Source organism: Pelophylax lessonae (genome assembly GCF_965119305.1).
Source record: "Pelophylax lessonae genome assembly, chromosome: 4".
Lineage (NCBI taxonomy): Eukaryota > Metazoa > Chordata > Amphibia > Anura > Ranidae > Pelophylax > Pelophylax lessonae.
Genome location: NC_138771.1, coordinates 584,846,870 through 584,862,865, shown reverse-complemented (window position 1 = coordinate 584,862,865; position 15,996 = coordinate 584,846,870). Strand labels below are relative to the sequence as shown.

Genomic DNA, 15,996 nt, shown 5'->3' with positions numbered 1-15,996 from the left:
CTGGAGCTCAGCCACAGTGATCTTTGGGTTCTTCTTTACCTCTCTCACCAAGGCTCTTCTCCCCCGATAGCTCAGTTTGGCCAGACGGCCAGCTCTAGGAAGGGTTCTGGTCGTCCCAAACGTCTTCCATTTGAGGATTATGGAGGCCACTATGCTCTTAGGAACCTTAAGTGCAGCAGAAATCTTTTTGTAACCTTGGCCAGATCTGTGCCTTGCCACAATTCTGTCTCTGAGCTCTTCAGGCAGTTCCTTTGACCTCATGATTCTCATTTGCTCTGACATGCATTGTGATCTGGAAGGTCTTATATAGACAGGTGTGTGGCTTTCCTAATCAAGTCCAATCAGTATAATCAAACACAGCTGGACTCAAATGAAGGTGTAGAACCATCAGAAAAAGAAATGGAAAGCACCTGAGTTAAATATATGAGTGTCACAGCAAAGGGTCTGAATACTTAGGACCATGTGATATTTCAGTTTTTCTTTTTTAATAAATCTGCAACAATGTCAACAATTCTGTGTTTTTCTGTCAGTATGGGGTGCTATGTGTACATTCATGAGGAAGAAGAATGAACCTAAATGATTTTAGCAAATGGCTGCAATATAACAAAGAGTGAAAAATTTAAGGGGGTCTGAATACTTTCCGTACCCACTGTAGACCTGTCAGGAGAGAAATATGGAGGCTGCCATTGCATATTCTACATCGATCTCATCCATTCTTGAAGCTTCTCGTTTAGTAAGCTTATACAAAGCGATGGGACTTTAGGCTGGGTTCACACATGTCTGGCTGCAGTTTGCAGTCTGGAGTCTGATGTGTTTCTGTTCACCTGTTCAGATGTGAATTTTCCCCTGAATTTGCACCTGACGGACCCACAAATACACCAGACTCTTTAAAAAAAAAACGCACGAGGCACCCCGCACATGTCAACCGGTCGATCACATTCACGTTATGCAAATTGGATGTGGCATCCAATTCACATATATGTGAACCAAGCCTTAATGGTACAACAGATGGTGCTTAAAGCAGAACTGAAGTTCGCAGATACTCCAGTTCTAGTAATGCCAACGTTGGATCCCTCACCAGACATTGACTTCTTCTTCCCGGAAGCTGGTCTTTGACTGGCCAGCGGGGACAATGTGACTTCTGTGCATGCGTGTCAATCATCCTGGCACACAGACACTGTGCTGAGATGTGCTAAGCTGCACATAGCTCAGCTCAGTGTACATCCAGTAGAAGATTGCAATGTTGTTTTATCGCAGAAGAGTTATAGAATGTCTCTTCTGCAATAAAAAACTCTCTGCTTGCAAATTTTCTCATATAGGTTTAGTTCCACTTTAATATATATTTTTAAACCTAATGGATAAGTTCATCTTCTAGAACACAGGTGTCAAACACAAGGCCCGTGGGCCAAATGCGGGCCGCCAGCCCATTTTGTGTGGCCCTCGCACCTCTCCGGCAGCTGTGCAGTCATGGAGAGGCTCGTCTCTCTCCCCCCTCTTCCTACTCCCTCCTTCTCTGGTCGTCCTCCCTCCTCCTCGTCCCTTCCTGTCTGGTCCTCCTCCTCTGGTCCTCTTCCAGACCCTGCACTTTGTTTCCCAACTTCTTCCTAGCCTCAGCACAATGAAGGGCTGGGGACTCTAAACCACTGCTGTAAGTGGGGTGGGTTGTTTTGGGCATCCAGTATTAGATACAACAGGCCCTTTGAGGACAGCCATAATGCTTATGCGACCCACGATTAAATTGAGTTTGACGCCCCTGTTCTGGAACATGTTACACATTTCACCTGTTTTTAGGGGTGGAACATGTAACCTGTTTCCGCTCCTGCAGTGACTCGATGATCCGAGGCCTCTGAGTGACAGCAGTACAGGGAGAAGTTCTGCGAAATAATCAACTACAAGTACCGTGATCCTTGGTGGCTGTCGGCTTGTAGTGCTCAATGAACCCCCACAATGCTATTGAGAGCTCTGGTAGTTCATTGATTCTTCCTGTCAGTGTGAAACTGCGTGCTCGAACAATGTGCGGGCAGACCGCTCACACTGTCAATCTGCAGGAGTCCAACATGGCACGCGGATCCAATGCTTTCCAGGCTCCTAAAAAATATATAAAATTTTAAATGCAGTGTACATTTTTTTTTTTTTTTACCTGCAAAATAAAGTAAATTTCTTTTTTTTTTCTTTGAAAAGTAAACTCCTTTTAACTAAACATTTTACATTTGGGTTAGGGGATGGGGAAAGGCTAACCTTCCCATGGTTTAGTTTGGTTTGCACAAATACAGGTGCACTTGAAGGCATCCCAAAACTTCTTGTTGACCTACAGTAGATGGTTCCCAGTCCTCTGACCATGTGCATTTCTGAAAGATGTTTCCGATGATTGTCTTTGTTGTATTTTACCAGAATATCTCATGGGTCTGTTTGCTCTTCCGCAGGGTGGCCACAGATCACAACTTGGACAATACAAGCAGCATACTACGAGAATGGCTCATCAATGTCCAGAGCCAGTACCATCATGTGGAGTGGAGGCCTCAGGAGCACCCCAGGTACCTGAATAGACTCTTTTCTCAGAAGACCCAGGCCAGCCCCACCGAAATAACCCAATACACATCAGCCCCACCGAAATAACCCAATACACATCAGCCCCACCGAAATAACCCAATACACATCAGCCCCACCGAAATAACCCAATACACATCAGCCCCACCGAAATAACCCAATACACATCAGCCCCACCGAAATAACCCAATACACATCAGCCCCACCGAAATAACCCAATACACATCAGCCCCACCGAAATAACCCAATACACATCAGCCCCACCGAAACAACCCAATACACATCAGCCCCACCGAAACAACCCAATACACATCAGCCCCACCGAAACAACCCAATACACATCAGCCCCACCGAAATAACCCAATGCACATCAGCCCCACCGAAATAACCCAATAGAAATCTATGCAACTGCCCGGCTAGCTCAGTCGGTAGAGCATGAGACTCTTAATCTCAGGGTCGTGGGTTCGAGCCCCACGTTGGGCGAGTGTGTTTTTATTAAATATGTTGTTAAATGAGAAGTTAATAAAATACAAGGTTATTTAAGAACTAACCTCTGACCAAGACAAAAATAATCCGGGCTTCCCAACCACTACCTGGGTCTGCAGTCTCTGGTATATTACACAACTTTAGGCCTTTTTCTCAGGTGTGACCTGGACTGGACTGGACTTGAAGCAACACCTTTGTAATCTTGAGGTCTATTGACCTCAAGTCACATCAAAGTCGGACCAAAGTAGTGCAGGGACTACTTTGAAGTCACACCGATATGAATGGTACTCATTGGAAATCATGGGGTACGACTTGTCATGCGACTTTGCAGTCCCAAGTCGCAGGACAAGTCGCACAAATGGCCTAAATCTTAAAGATCCCGCATAAAGGACTGCAGCAGTCCTGTCCCCAAAACAAATCTTATCCAAAAGAAAATTCACACTCTGACAGATGATCAAAAAGTAGAACTGAGGCTCATAAAAAGATTGCTTATTACAAATGATACAGAATAAAATACAATAGTAAACCCATAGGCAAGAAGTGCTATATGTACCATGTGTATTGGGACTTGCATAGCCAGTATTGCTGTGTTCAGACATGAAAACCATCGCTATTCATAACAGAGGTCCCAGGAGCACCCCAGGTACCAGAAGAGCCTCTTTTGTCAGTAGAGCGTGTCCTTGCACCCATGTAGACAAAGGCCTGCATCAGCCCGGCTAGCTCAGTCGGTAGAGCATGAGACTCTTAATCTCAGGGTCGTGGGTTCGAGCCCCACGTTGGGCGAGTGTGTTTTTTTATCAAATATGTTGTTGAATGACAAGTTAACCACTTCCTGACCACCCGCCGATTGGCTCTCCTGCGCAAAGGGAAGCTAGGGGGCCAGCGCGTTTGCTGGCGGCGCGTTCCCGCCCCCACTTGGCAGCGGGGAAGCCGATGCATGTGTCAGGTGGCTCTGATTGCTGTCTGACACCCACAATCGTTCCCTGCTCAGAGAAGGACGGGCAGCTGTTGTAGACACAGCCGACCTTTTTTCTCCCTGAAATGATCAGAGCTCATGGGATCCTTCTATATAGGATCACATGTCTCTATGGTCATTTCACAAGCCACGCCCCCCCCACAGTTAGAATCACTCCCCTAGGCTCACATTTAACCCATTGATCACCCATAGGGTTAACCCCTTCCATGCCAGTGTCATTATTACAGTAACAGGGGTACTGGGGTACGACTTGTCATGCGACTTTGCAGTCCCAAGTCGCACAAGTGTGAAAGGGGCCTAAATCCTAAAGATCCCACAGACTTCAGCAGTCCTCTCCCCAAAACGAATCTTATCCAAAAGAAAATTCACACTGTGACAAATTATCAAAAAGTAGAACTAAGGCTCATAAAAAGATTGCTTATTACAAAGTATAAAGAATAAAATACAATAGTAAACCCATATAAAAGAAGTGCTATATGTACCATGTGTATTGGGACTTGCATAGCCAGTATTGCTGTGTTCAGACGTGAAAACCATCGCCATTCAAAACAGAGGTCCCAGGAGCACCCCAGGTACCAGAAGAGACTCTTTTGTCAGTAGAACTTCTCCTTGCACCCTGAAGGAATCTTCCATTTTTAGACCTGTAGACAAATGGCCTTCATCTGCCCGGCTAGCTCAGTCGGTAGAGCATGAGACTCTTAATCTCAGGGTCGTGGGTTCGAGCCCCACGTTGGGCGAGTGTGTTTTTATCAAATATTTTGTTAAATGACAAGTTAATAAAATACAAGGTTATATAAGAACTAACATCGACCAAAGGAAAAAAAAAATCACGGCTTCCCAACCACTACCTGGGTCTGCAGTCTCTGGTATATTATACAATTTTAGGCCCCATTCACACTTGTTTGACCTGGACTGGACTGGACTTGAAGCAATGCCTGTGTAATTTTGTAGTCTATGGACCTCAAGTCACATCAACAGATATGAACGGTACTCATTGGAAATTATGGGGTATGACTTGTCATGTGACTTTGTAGTCGCAGGACAAGTCGCACAAATGTGAAAGGGGCCTAAATCTTAAAGATCCCGCATAAAGGACTTCAGCAGTCCTCTCCCCAAAACAAATCTTATCCAAAAGAAAATTCACACTGTGACAAATGATCAAAAAGTATAACTAAGGCTCATTAAAAAAAATTGCTTATTACAAAGTATACAGAATAAAATACAGGCGGTCCCCGGGTTACAAACATCCGACTTACAAACAGAGGGAGACAACAGGAAGTGAGGAGAAATCTCCCCCTAGGAAGGGAAATTCACTCCTGTAAGAGTTCTCATGGGGGGGAAAAGTGTCTCCACTGAAGCTTTATAAATTATTACCAATCCTTGATTCCACAACAACCCAAAATTTTCAAATTCCAGTTGTCATAGGGACAGAAAGTGAGGTGAAATCTTCTGAACAGGGGCACAGACAGCAAAACAAATGGTACAGGGGTGGTAACTCTTCCCTATGCTATCCAAAAAACGTAAAAACTATTATTTTGGCTGGGGCTACACCTAAAAAATGTGCCTGTTCCGACTTAAGAACAAACCTACAGTTTCTATCTTGTTTGTAACCCGGGGACCGACTGTACCATAGTAAACCCATAGGAAAGAAGTGCTATATGTACCATGTGTATTGGGACTTACATAGCCAGTATTGCTGTGTTCAGACGTGAAAACCATTGCCATTCATAAGGGGCCCAGGAACCAGAAGAGCCTCTTTTGTAAGCCTCTTCTCCTTGCACCCTGAAGGAGCCTTCCATTTTTGGACATGGCATCTGCCCGGCTAGCTCAGTCGGTAGAGCATGAGACTCTTAATCTCAGGGTCGTGGGTTCGAGCCCCACGTTGGGCGAGTGTGTTTTTTTATTAAATATGTTGTTAAATGACAAGTTAATAAAATACAAGGTTATTTAACCACTTGAACCCTGCTCACATTGCTGCTACTGTGGCAATGTGGCACGATCACGTCCAGCAACGTAGACCTACGTTGCTGGACTCTGCCCCTTGTGGGCGGCGCTCGCGCGCCGCCAGAGGCTCGCTCCCGCTGTGTTCAGTCACAGCGGGAGTCGGGCCAGGGGAGGAGCAGCGGCGATCGCCGCTGCTCTGCCCCGATCGTCGGGGAATCGAGTGAGGAGATCCGCCCGCCTGTGTAAACAGAGCGGGCGGATCTCCATAGTGACAGGGACTGACAGATCGGAGTGTTCAGCATAGCTGGACATCCGATCTGTCCTTCTGTCACTCAGTCACCTCCCCCCCCCCCCACACGTCAGTAAGCACCAGGCATACATTAACCCCTCCCTCTCCAATAAAATTAACCCCTTCCCTGCCAGTGTCATTTTTACAGTAACAGTGCATAGTTATAGCACTGATTATTGTAGTAATGTCACTGGTACCCCCAAAAGTGTCAAAAATGTCAGTCAAGGGTCCGATCTGTCCGCCGCAATGTCGCAGTCCCGCAAAAAAAATCGCAGATCACCGCCATTACGCGTTAAAAAAAATACACCAAAAATGACAAAAATCTTTCCCTTAGTTAGTAAACGCAATAACTTTTGCGCAAACCAATCAAAATACGCTTATTGTGATTTTTTTTTTTACCAAACATAGGTAGCAGAAAACAAATTGGCCAAAAATTAAAAAAAAAATTGATTTTTACATTTTTTTTTTGGGGGGAATTTCATATAAAAAAAATGTGAAAAATATTGTTATATTTTCAAAATAAACGCTCTTTTTTTGTTTATAGCGCAAAAAGTAAAAATCGCACAGGTGATCAAATACCACCAAAAGAAAGCTCTGTTTGTGGGAAAAAAAGGACGTAAATTTCGTTTGGGTACAGCGTCGCACGACCGCGCAATTGTCAGTTAAATTCGCACAGTGCCGAATCGCAAAAAGTGGCCTGGACGGAAGACGGCAAAATCCTCCGGTGGTAAAGTGGTTAAGAACTAACATGTGACCAAAGAAAAAAAAATCAGGGCCTCCCAACCACTACCTGGGTCTGCTGTCTCTGGTATATTATACAATGTTAGGCCCCTTTCACACTTGTGTGACCTGGACTGGACTTGAAGCAATGCCTGTGTAATCTTGTAGTCTATGGACCTCAAGTCACATCAAAGTCGGACCAAAGTAGTGCAGGGACTGCTTTGAAGTTGCACAGATATAAATGATACTCATTGAAAATCATGGGGTATGACTTGTCATGCAACGTCGCACAAGTGTGAAAGGGGCCTAAATCCTAAAGATTCCGCATAAAGGACTGCAGCAGTCCTCTCCCCAAAACAAATCTTATCCAAAAGAAAATTCACACTGTGACAGATGATCAAAATGTAGAACTGAGGCTCATAAAAAGATTGCTTATTACAAAGTATACAGAATAAAATACCATAGTAAACCCATAGGAAAGAAGTGCTATATGTACCATGTGTATTGGGACTTGCATAGCCAGTATTGCTGTGTTCAGACGTGAAAACCATCGCTATTCATAAGGGACGCTCCAGGAGCACCCCAGGTACCAGAAGAGACTTTTGTCAGTAGAGCTCCTCCTTGCACCCTGAAGGAACCTTCCATTTTTAGATATGTTGACCGAAGGCTTAGGCCCCTTTCACACAGGCGGACCGTTCGGATCCGCCTGTCCGTTTTTTTGGCGGATCTGAACGGTCCCCCCATGCATCTCTATGGGGGGTCGGATGTCAGCGGAGACATGTCCGCTGACATCCGATCCAATCCTTCAAATCTGGACAGATGGAAACCCTATTTTCCATCCGTCCAGCAGATCGGATAGGATCGGATGAGAACGGACTGGCGGTCCGTTCCCATCCGATTTCCCCCATAGAGATGCATGGGGAACTGACAGCTGTGTCTCCGCACACAGCGTGGAGACACAGCTGTCATCCTCCTGCTCAGCGGGGAATCGGCGGCTTCATTCCCCCGCTGAGAAAAGCGGAGTCCGTTTCACAGACTGCTGTGTGAAAGGAGCCTCCTATCTGCCCGGCTAGCTCAGTCGGTAGAGCATGAGACTCTTAATCTCAGGGTCGTGGGTTCGAGCCCCACGTTGGGCGAGTGTGTTTTTATCAATTATTTTGTTAAATGACACATTAATAAAATACAAGGTTATTTAAGAACTAACATCTGACCAAAGAAACAAAATAAGGGCCTCCCAACCACTACCTGGGTCTGCAGTCTCTGGTATAATACACAGCTTTAGGCCCCTTTCACACTTGTGCCACCTGGACTGGACTGGACTTAAAGCAATGCCTGTGTAATCTTGTAGTCTATGGAGCTCAAGTCACATCAAAGTCAGACCAAAGTAGTGCAGGGACTACTTTTGAAGTTGCACAGATATGAACGGTACTTATCGAAAATCATGGGGTACGACTTATCATGCGACGTCGCACAAGTGTGAAAGGGGTCTAAATCCTAAAGATCCCGCATAAAGGACTTCAGCAGTCCTCTCCCCAAAACAAATCTTATCCAAAAGAAAATTCACACTGTGACAAATGATCAAAAAGTATAACTAAGGCTCATAAAAAGAGTATAAAGAATAAAATACAATAATAAACCCATAGGCAAAAAGTGCTATATGTACCATGTGTATTGGGACTTGCATAGCCAGTATTGCTGTGTTCAGACGTGAAAACCATCGCCATTCAAAAGGGGCCCAGGAGCACCCCAGGTACCAGAAGAGACTCTTTTTTGTCAGTAGAGCTTCTCCTTGCATCGTGAAGGAACCTTCCAGTTTTAGACCTGTAGACAAATGGCCTGCATCTGCCCGGCTAGCTCAGTCGGTAGAGCATGAGACTCTTAATCTCAGGGTCGTGGGTTCGAGCCCCACGTTGGGCGAGTGTGTTTTTATCAAATATTTTGTTAAATGACAAGTTAATAAAATACAAGGTTATTTAAGAACTAACATCGACCAAAGAAAAAAAAAATCACGGCTTCCCAACCACTACCTGGGTCTGCAGTCTCTGGTATATTAGGCTCCGTTCACATGTAGGCGTTTGGGGGCGTTTTTGGGGAGTTTTTCTGCTCTAGGATCAGCTCTCAAAACGCCCAACAAGACAAATCCTATTCATTTCAATGGCCCCTGTTCACATCTGAGCGTTTTGACGCTGTAAGCAAAACGCCCAACGCTCAAAAAAGTACATGAGCCTCTTTTTGGGCAGATTACAGGCGTTTTCCATTGGTTTCTATTCAATCTAAAAACGCCTGCACAAAAAACGCCTGTAAAAACGCCTGTAAATCGCAGTAAAATTGCGGTAAAAAAACACGCGAAAACGCTACGCTCAGGTGTGAATGTAGCCTTATACAATTTTAGGCCCCTTTCACACTTGTGTGACCTGGACTGGACTTGAAGCAATGCCTGTGTAATCTTGTAGTCTATGGACCTCAAGTCACATCAAAGTCGGACCAAAGTAGTGCAGGGACTACTTTGAAGTTGCACAGATATGAATGGTACTTATTGGAAATCATGGGGTATGACTTGTCATGCGACGTCGCACAAATGTGAAAGGGGCCTAAATCCTAAAGATCCCGCATAAAGGACTTCAGCAGTCCTCTCCACAAGACCAATCTTATCCAAAAGAAAATTCACACTGTGACAGATGATCAAAAAGTATAACGAAGGCTCATAAAAAGAGTATAAAGAATAAAATACAATAATAAACCCATAGGCAAGAAGTGCTATATGTACCATGTGTATTGGGACTTACATAGCCAGTATTGCTGTGTTCAGACGTGAAAACCATCGCCATTCATAAGGGACACTCCAGGAGCACCCCAGGTACCAGAAGAGACTTTTGTCAGTAGAGCTTCTCCTTGCACCCTGAAGGAACCTTCCATTTTTAGCCATGTAGACAGATGGTTTATATCTGCCCGGCTAGCTCAGTCGGTAGAGCATGAGACTCTTAATCTCAGGGTCGTGGGTTCGAGCCCCACGTTGGTCGAAAAGCTTTTATCATTTAAAAATGTTTTTATTAAATCACACATTATAGGATAAAGAAAGGCACTAGGGTCTGCTAACTTATAATGTTTTTGCAATAAAAGTCAACAGAAACTTCTCATGTTACCCCCTTATTATCACAGTAGGTAATTTTGCTTCTGCTTTTTACCTGACTCTGTCATGCAGATCTGAAAACATTCCATGGTTTCCTAATCAGGAACTTACAACCTTTACCCTTTAAAGTATAATGGAAAGCAAGACTTCTATTTTTAGTTTTGGATTAGAATACCTGTCAGGTTCTTATTGCTGTCTGTGCCCCCTTTAGGGAGATTCGTCCCCTCTATTTGTCCTGGAAAGTCATAGAGGGGAAATCTTTCAATAGGGATTCTAGTTCTGGTGACCTGGGGGTCCCCAAGGAATTCCCTTAATTTGCAGGGATTTTCTCACTTCCTGTTTTTGGCTTTGGGACAGGAAGTGAAGGAAAATCTCCCCAATAGGACACCGATGGCGGAAAACAACCTAACAGGGGTTATAAACCTCCAAAATTTAGAAAAAAAGTTTTGCCTTTAGTTCCACTTTAAGAATCTGGATTGCCACTGGCTACTGCACATTCCGCCATGCTATTTGCACTGCTTTGATTAGGAAAGTTTTACCTCCCACCTTAAGTCCCGGTTCACACTGAGGCGACCTGTGAGGCGACCTGGTCGCCTCCCATAGGGAAGCTGCGGACCCGTTCTAATAGGAGCGACACAAGTCGCTCCGACTTAGAAAAAGGGTCCAGAGCTTCTTTGGGGCGACCCGGAGGCGACCGCCATAGACTTCAATGTTATGAAGTCCGTGGCGGCCGCTCCGAGGTCGCGGCGCGCTGCTCGCACCGCGACCTCGGAGGTCGCGGTGCGAAGTAGCGTCGCTCGTATGTGAACGGGCACTAAAGCCTAAAACACTTTTTTTTATTTTTAAAAAGTAAATTCTTTTGTCAAGTGTTTTTATCACTTTAACAAACATACTAGATACTAATAACAACATGCCAGATCTCCTAATCCTTCCTTATTTTGTTGAAAAAGTGTGTTGTTGCAGACTGTGTATCTGCAGATTTACCATCATGCCCTGTCCAGAAAGAGAATCTCCTCAGGTCAGCAGGTCACTAGAATACAGACAAATTTTGTTTGAAGTTTGCTCTAACTCGGAGTTGAGGTCCATGTACAGAAATAGACTATTAAAAACGTCAAACGTGCCTGTCAGTGGTCCCACAGTAAATGTAAACTGAGCTGTGAACAGGCTGTGACTGGTTCACAGTGGTCACAAGGTACAGAGCCACTTCAGTTGGCTCTGTACATATAACTGTAATCTGAGCTGTCTAGTGACAGTGAGTTATCTATATTCACTGGCCACCTGGGTGTGCCATATATAAAAGGTACTCAAGAAATAATCATTCAACTCTTTGCGGTTTTATTTTTGCAATACAATGGTAATGAAGAAATCTATAGCCTGTCATTACTCTTATCCTTCTGAAAATGCTAGTTCAGTGACAGTAATGCTGAGCCATTGTCTTTAATATTTGCTGAATGAATGACTAGGAACAGGTATGCAGATTGGAAGTGGTCCATTGTGTCTGCCCCATTTTTGTTTGATTTCTTTTTTTATCTATGTTTGAATAAACTTACCGTTTACTGATTCACTACCTTTGCTGGACGTCTATTCCAAGCATCAACTACTCTTGTCAGTAAAATAATACTTTTTAGATTAGTTTTTTAGGTTGCCTCTGGTTAGTTTGCGGTCATATCCCCGTGTTCTTGACTATTAAAGCCCAAATCATAACACGGGGACATGACCTCAAACTAGCAGGAGGAAACTTCAAAACTACTCTTCGAAAGTATTATTTTACTAAGAGTAGGGAATTCTTTGAGTAGAATTCCAGAAGAGGTAGTGAGTCAGTCAGCGGAAAGCAGATTCAAACATGCTAGGGGAAAAACAGAGATCTATACCCCCCCCTCCTTTCTTCTTCTTTTTATTTTCTTTTTTTCTCTTGTGCCATCTCTCTATATTTCTACTTTCTATGTTTTAAGAGTTATCTAAAGCCAGAAATTTTCTTTTTGTAAGGAGAAGGAATGGGTTATAACTAGTGATCGACCGATATCGGATTTTCGTTGACGATACCGATATTTTGGCCATTGAATATCGGTATTGGCTGATATTTTTGTACATTTAAAACATTTTTTTATTTTTACACTTGACAGGTACTGTTGTGGAGGGATCTGGGGGTCTAAAAGACTCCCAAGCCCCTCCTCTGCACTTAAAAGCATTCAAAACAGCCAAGTTTGGCTGTTTTGAATGCTGTCATTTTTTTGAATTTGGTGCCGAATACCCGGAAGTGATGTCGTGACATTACTTCTGGGTCTTTACATGGAGACCTGATCAGAACCGAATGCAGCTTTGATCGGTCTTCTCTTTGGCGGTCGTGCAGGTAGGATGCCCGGGTCTCCCAGTGGGACGGGAGACCCGGGCAAGCCACGGGAGGGAGGGGGACGTCCCCTCCCGCTCCTTGTAATGACAGCAGAGCGGCTTCTCAGCCATATCAGTTGTCATTACAAGACAGCTGACTGTCGGCTATGGACGCCGGTACCGGGGTGATGCCTCTAGCTGCAGGCATCACTCTGGTACAGCACTTCCCGAAATATCAGTAACCTCAGGGGCCGATTCCGATATATCGGGGAAAGTGCAGATCGGCCCTCGATATATTGACTTTGCCGATATCGGTCGACCCCCCTAGTTATAACCCCTGTTGGGTTGTCCTGCTTTGGAGAGGTTTCCCATAACTTGTTGTTTTGAATGCCCACCAAGATTTTCCCAAGTGAGAGAAATCCCTTTTAGACGGTTGTCACAAGAACCTGTCCTCACTGGAGGGTTTCCCCTTCTGGTGACAATTTTAAGATTTTAGATTTTCCTTCACTTTCAGTCCTGGTGAAAAAAGTCAAACAGCAATACAATGCCAAATGACCATAAAAACATGAAAGGGCTTCTAAGCTTTAATTGAACTCCTTCCTCCTCCGGTCTGAAGCCATAGGTGTCAAAGTTATAAAACTATTCCCAGACACATCATTGTCAGTCTCCATGTTTTCTAGGCTATGTACGGGCACAATGATGATGTCACTGTTGCTTTTACAAGGGGATATCTGGGTGTGCAACTGCATTTGGTGCACACAAAGTGGATTTGTATTCTTTCTAGCTCTTTGTACCTGGCGATCAGCTTTATTTCTGCCTTTGCTGTCTCCATCCTTGTGCTTGGTCCGAAATAAAAACTAGACAGCCCGGAGAGGTTTTTTTAATTTTTTTTTTTTTATATGTACATGCAATTTGCCAGCCTATTACAGTAATGCAATGTCTTTCTTTTGTCTTTCCATCAAAGCTTTGTAGATAATCCACATGCAGCTGTCCTGGCCAAACTCTCTCCTAAGCAAACACAGGATTCAGCTGTTCATGAGAAATCCCCTCCAAATACGAAGGAGCATCGAGTTCTCCATAATCCCTTGGGTTTTGTTCCTCTTTTACCATGCACACATAGCATGTATTCAGTGTGACACAACACATGTCCTCTTGTCTTAGGAAATGCCTTTGTTCAGCAATTTCCTAAATATTAACCCTTGCACTGCTATGCTTCTCCTCCATGTAGGTCATAGTGTATCTCCTGTGATGGATCTGACGACTCCACCATTTTGTCTTTTCAGGTGGTTTCAGGACGAAGAAGGCCCCAAGCACTGGTCTCACGCCCGCTATGAATATGTCATGAAACTTCGCCAAGCGGCTCTGAACTCAGCGCGGGAAATGTGGGCCGACTACATCATGGTATGTGACAGTCACTCATACAAGAGGCTTCCTGGGCTTTGTGCCGGTCTCTGGAGAGGAACTAGGAGCTTGGTTTTTGGAAGTGGCGTGTGCAATGGCCTGTTTATATTGCTGTAAAGTTCATGAGGAAGTTAGTGCAGTTTAAGAAGACTTATCGGGAAATTTAAGAAGACTTAAGTTGGGTGGGGGTAGTGGTGGCAGGGCCATGAGGTGTACATATCTGCAGCAGCTTTTTTTTTTTTTTTTTTTTTTTTTGTCAAGACCAAATCTTGGCAGTTCTGAGAGACAGAGTTTTGGCACTTCCTTAAAGTGGAATTTCAGTTTACACCTAACTAGCCTTAAAGTGATGCTAAAGCTAAAAAAGTTTTTTACCTGAATGCATTTCTTGCATTCAGGTAAGCATTTTCAATTCCGCCCCCCCCTTCCTGTGTGAAGGGGAAAAGAGAAGAAAAGATCCAGCAATGCGCAGGCTGCATCTCCTCTCCCCTCTCCTTCTTCACACAGGACTCGAGCCATTGGCTCCTGCTGCTGTCAATCAAATGCAGTGAGGAGGAAGTGGGGGCGGGGCTCCATAGACACACAGTTCGGGAGCGAGCGGTCACCGTGTGCCCCTATAGCAAACCGCTTGCTATGGGGACACTAAGAAGAGTAGGAGCCGAGAATGCTACCATGGGACCTGAGGAGACAAGGATCGGGGGCCGCTCTGTGCAATACCACTACACTGAGCAGGTGAGTATACCATGTTTGGTATTTTAATAAAAAAAAAAAACTGACTTTAAACCTGTCCCCACATTTCCATAGAAAACTTCTGCTGCACCCAAGTTTCACCCCTCCCATCGCCCTTCGTGCCCATTCTCGGCAAACCCCAAGTTCACCCCAGGTCTACATAATAAACCTTTTCAATGCCTTCTGTCTAGTACAGGGGTCTTCAAACTTTCTAAACAAAGGGCCAGTTAACTATCCTTCAGACTTTAGGAGGGCCGGACTGTCACTAGTGGTGTTAGATAATACCCTGGCATCAGTGTGAGGAATAGTGCCACATCATTGGTGTCAGTGGAAGGAATTGTGCCCCAAAGGCCAGCAAAGGGCCACATTTGGGCCCTCGGGCCACAGTTTGGAGAACACTTGACTAGTGGGTATTCCCACCTGACGGATTTCCTGAAGTGAGATGACTGCCTTCTCTCAACCGATGTAACCCAATTAGTGGAATCCCTCTTGGACTTCTGGAGAAGCTTCAAGCTGTGCCACTTCCTTCACACACTTACAAAGCAGAAATGCATTACATGCCTTCTCACAGAGCTTGAGAAAACATGGCACAAGGAAGAAATGATCCACCACTGTATCTCCATCACCTACTATGCTCTAGTCCGTTTAGAACCTGACTATATCCCATCTTTCCTCCTGAAATGGTTTTGGACCTGGGTACCCAACTTTCAGTCCCGCAAAAGAAGATCCTCCACTTTGCCCAAAAGTCCTCAATCGCTACCAGGCTGCCGGAGAGCTGTGCCACTTCCTTCACACACTTACAAAGCAGAAATGCATTACATGCCTTCTCACAGAGCTTGAGAAAACCTGGCACAAGGAAGAAATGATCCACCACTGTATCTCCATCACCTACTATGCTCTAGTCCGTTTAGAACCTGACTATATCCCATCTTTCCTCCTGAAATGGTTTTGGACCTGGGTACCCATCTTTCAGTCCCGCAAAAGAAGATCCTCCACTTTGCCCAAAAGTCCTCAATCGCTACCAGGCTGCCGGAGACGAGCTACAAGATTATCACAGGGTGGTACAGGGTCCCTAGCGCTCTCCACCAAGCCTTTTCCCAAACCCTAAGTGCTTGTCGAAAATAAAACCTCTTTGGCAGGAAGTGATAAGCATAACTAAACAGTTCAAGTCTGTAGATTTACGTGACAATCCAGCAGCATGCCTGTTGCACTTGTCGGAGAGACCCACTAGAAAAATAAGTCCACCTGGACCATTCAATTACTGAATACAATGAAGGTCTGTATCCCGGAGGTGGAAGGAAACGCGACTGCAAACAAAGTCTCTCTGGTTCACCAAGGTGAATGACATTAGGGAAATGGAGGACCTTACAGCTACCTTGTTGTGCAACACAGGAGACCTTCCAGTCAGCTTGGAGACCCTGGCAATATTTTGTCTACATTGACTCCTAG

General features: G+C 44.8%; 1 protein-coding gene across 2 annotated transcripts in view; it reads left to right on the top strand.

The window, feature by feature from the left end:
• COLGALT1 (collagen beta(1-O)galactosyltransferase 1) overlaps nt 1-15,996 on the top strand; it is a 100,557-nt gene that overhangs the window by 14,105 nt on the left and 70,456 nt on the right. The window contains exons 2-3 of one of the 2 annotated variants that reach the window (XM_082252727.1): nt 2,424-2,534; nt 13,704-13,821. In XM_082252727.1, coding sequence (XP_082108853.1) covers nt 2,424-2,534; nt 13,704-13,821 — 229 coding nt within the window. Of the gene's footprint in view, nt 1-2,423; nt 2,535-8,702; nt 8,713-13,703; nt 13,822-15,996 lie in introns of those variants that run through there. The other variant, XM_082252728.1, reaches the window with a different exon arrangement.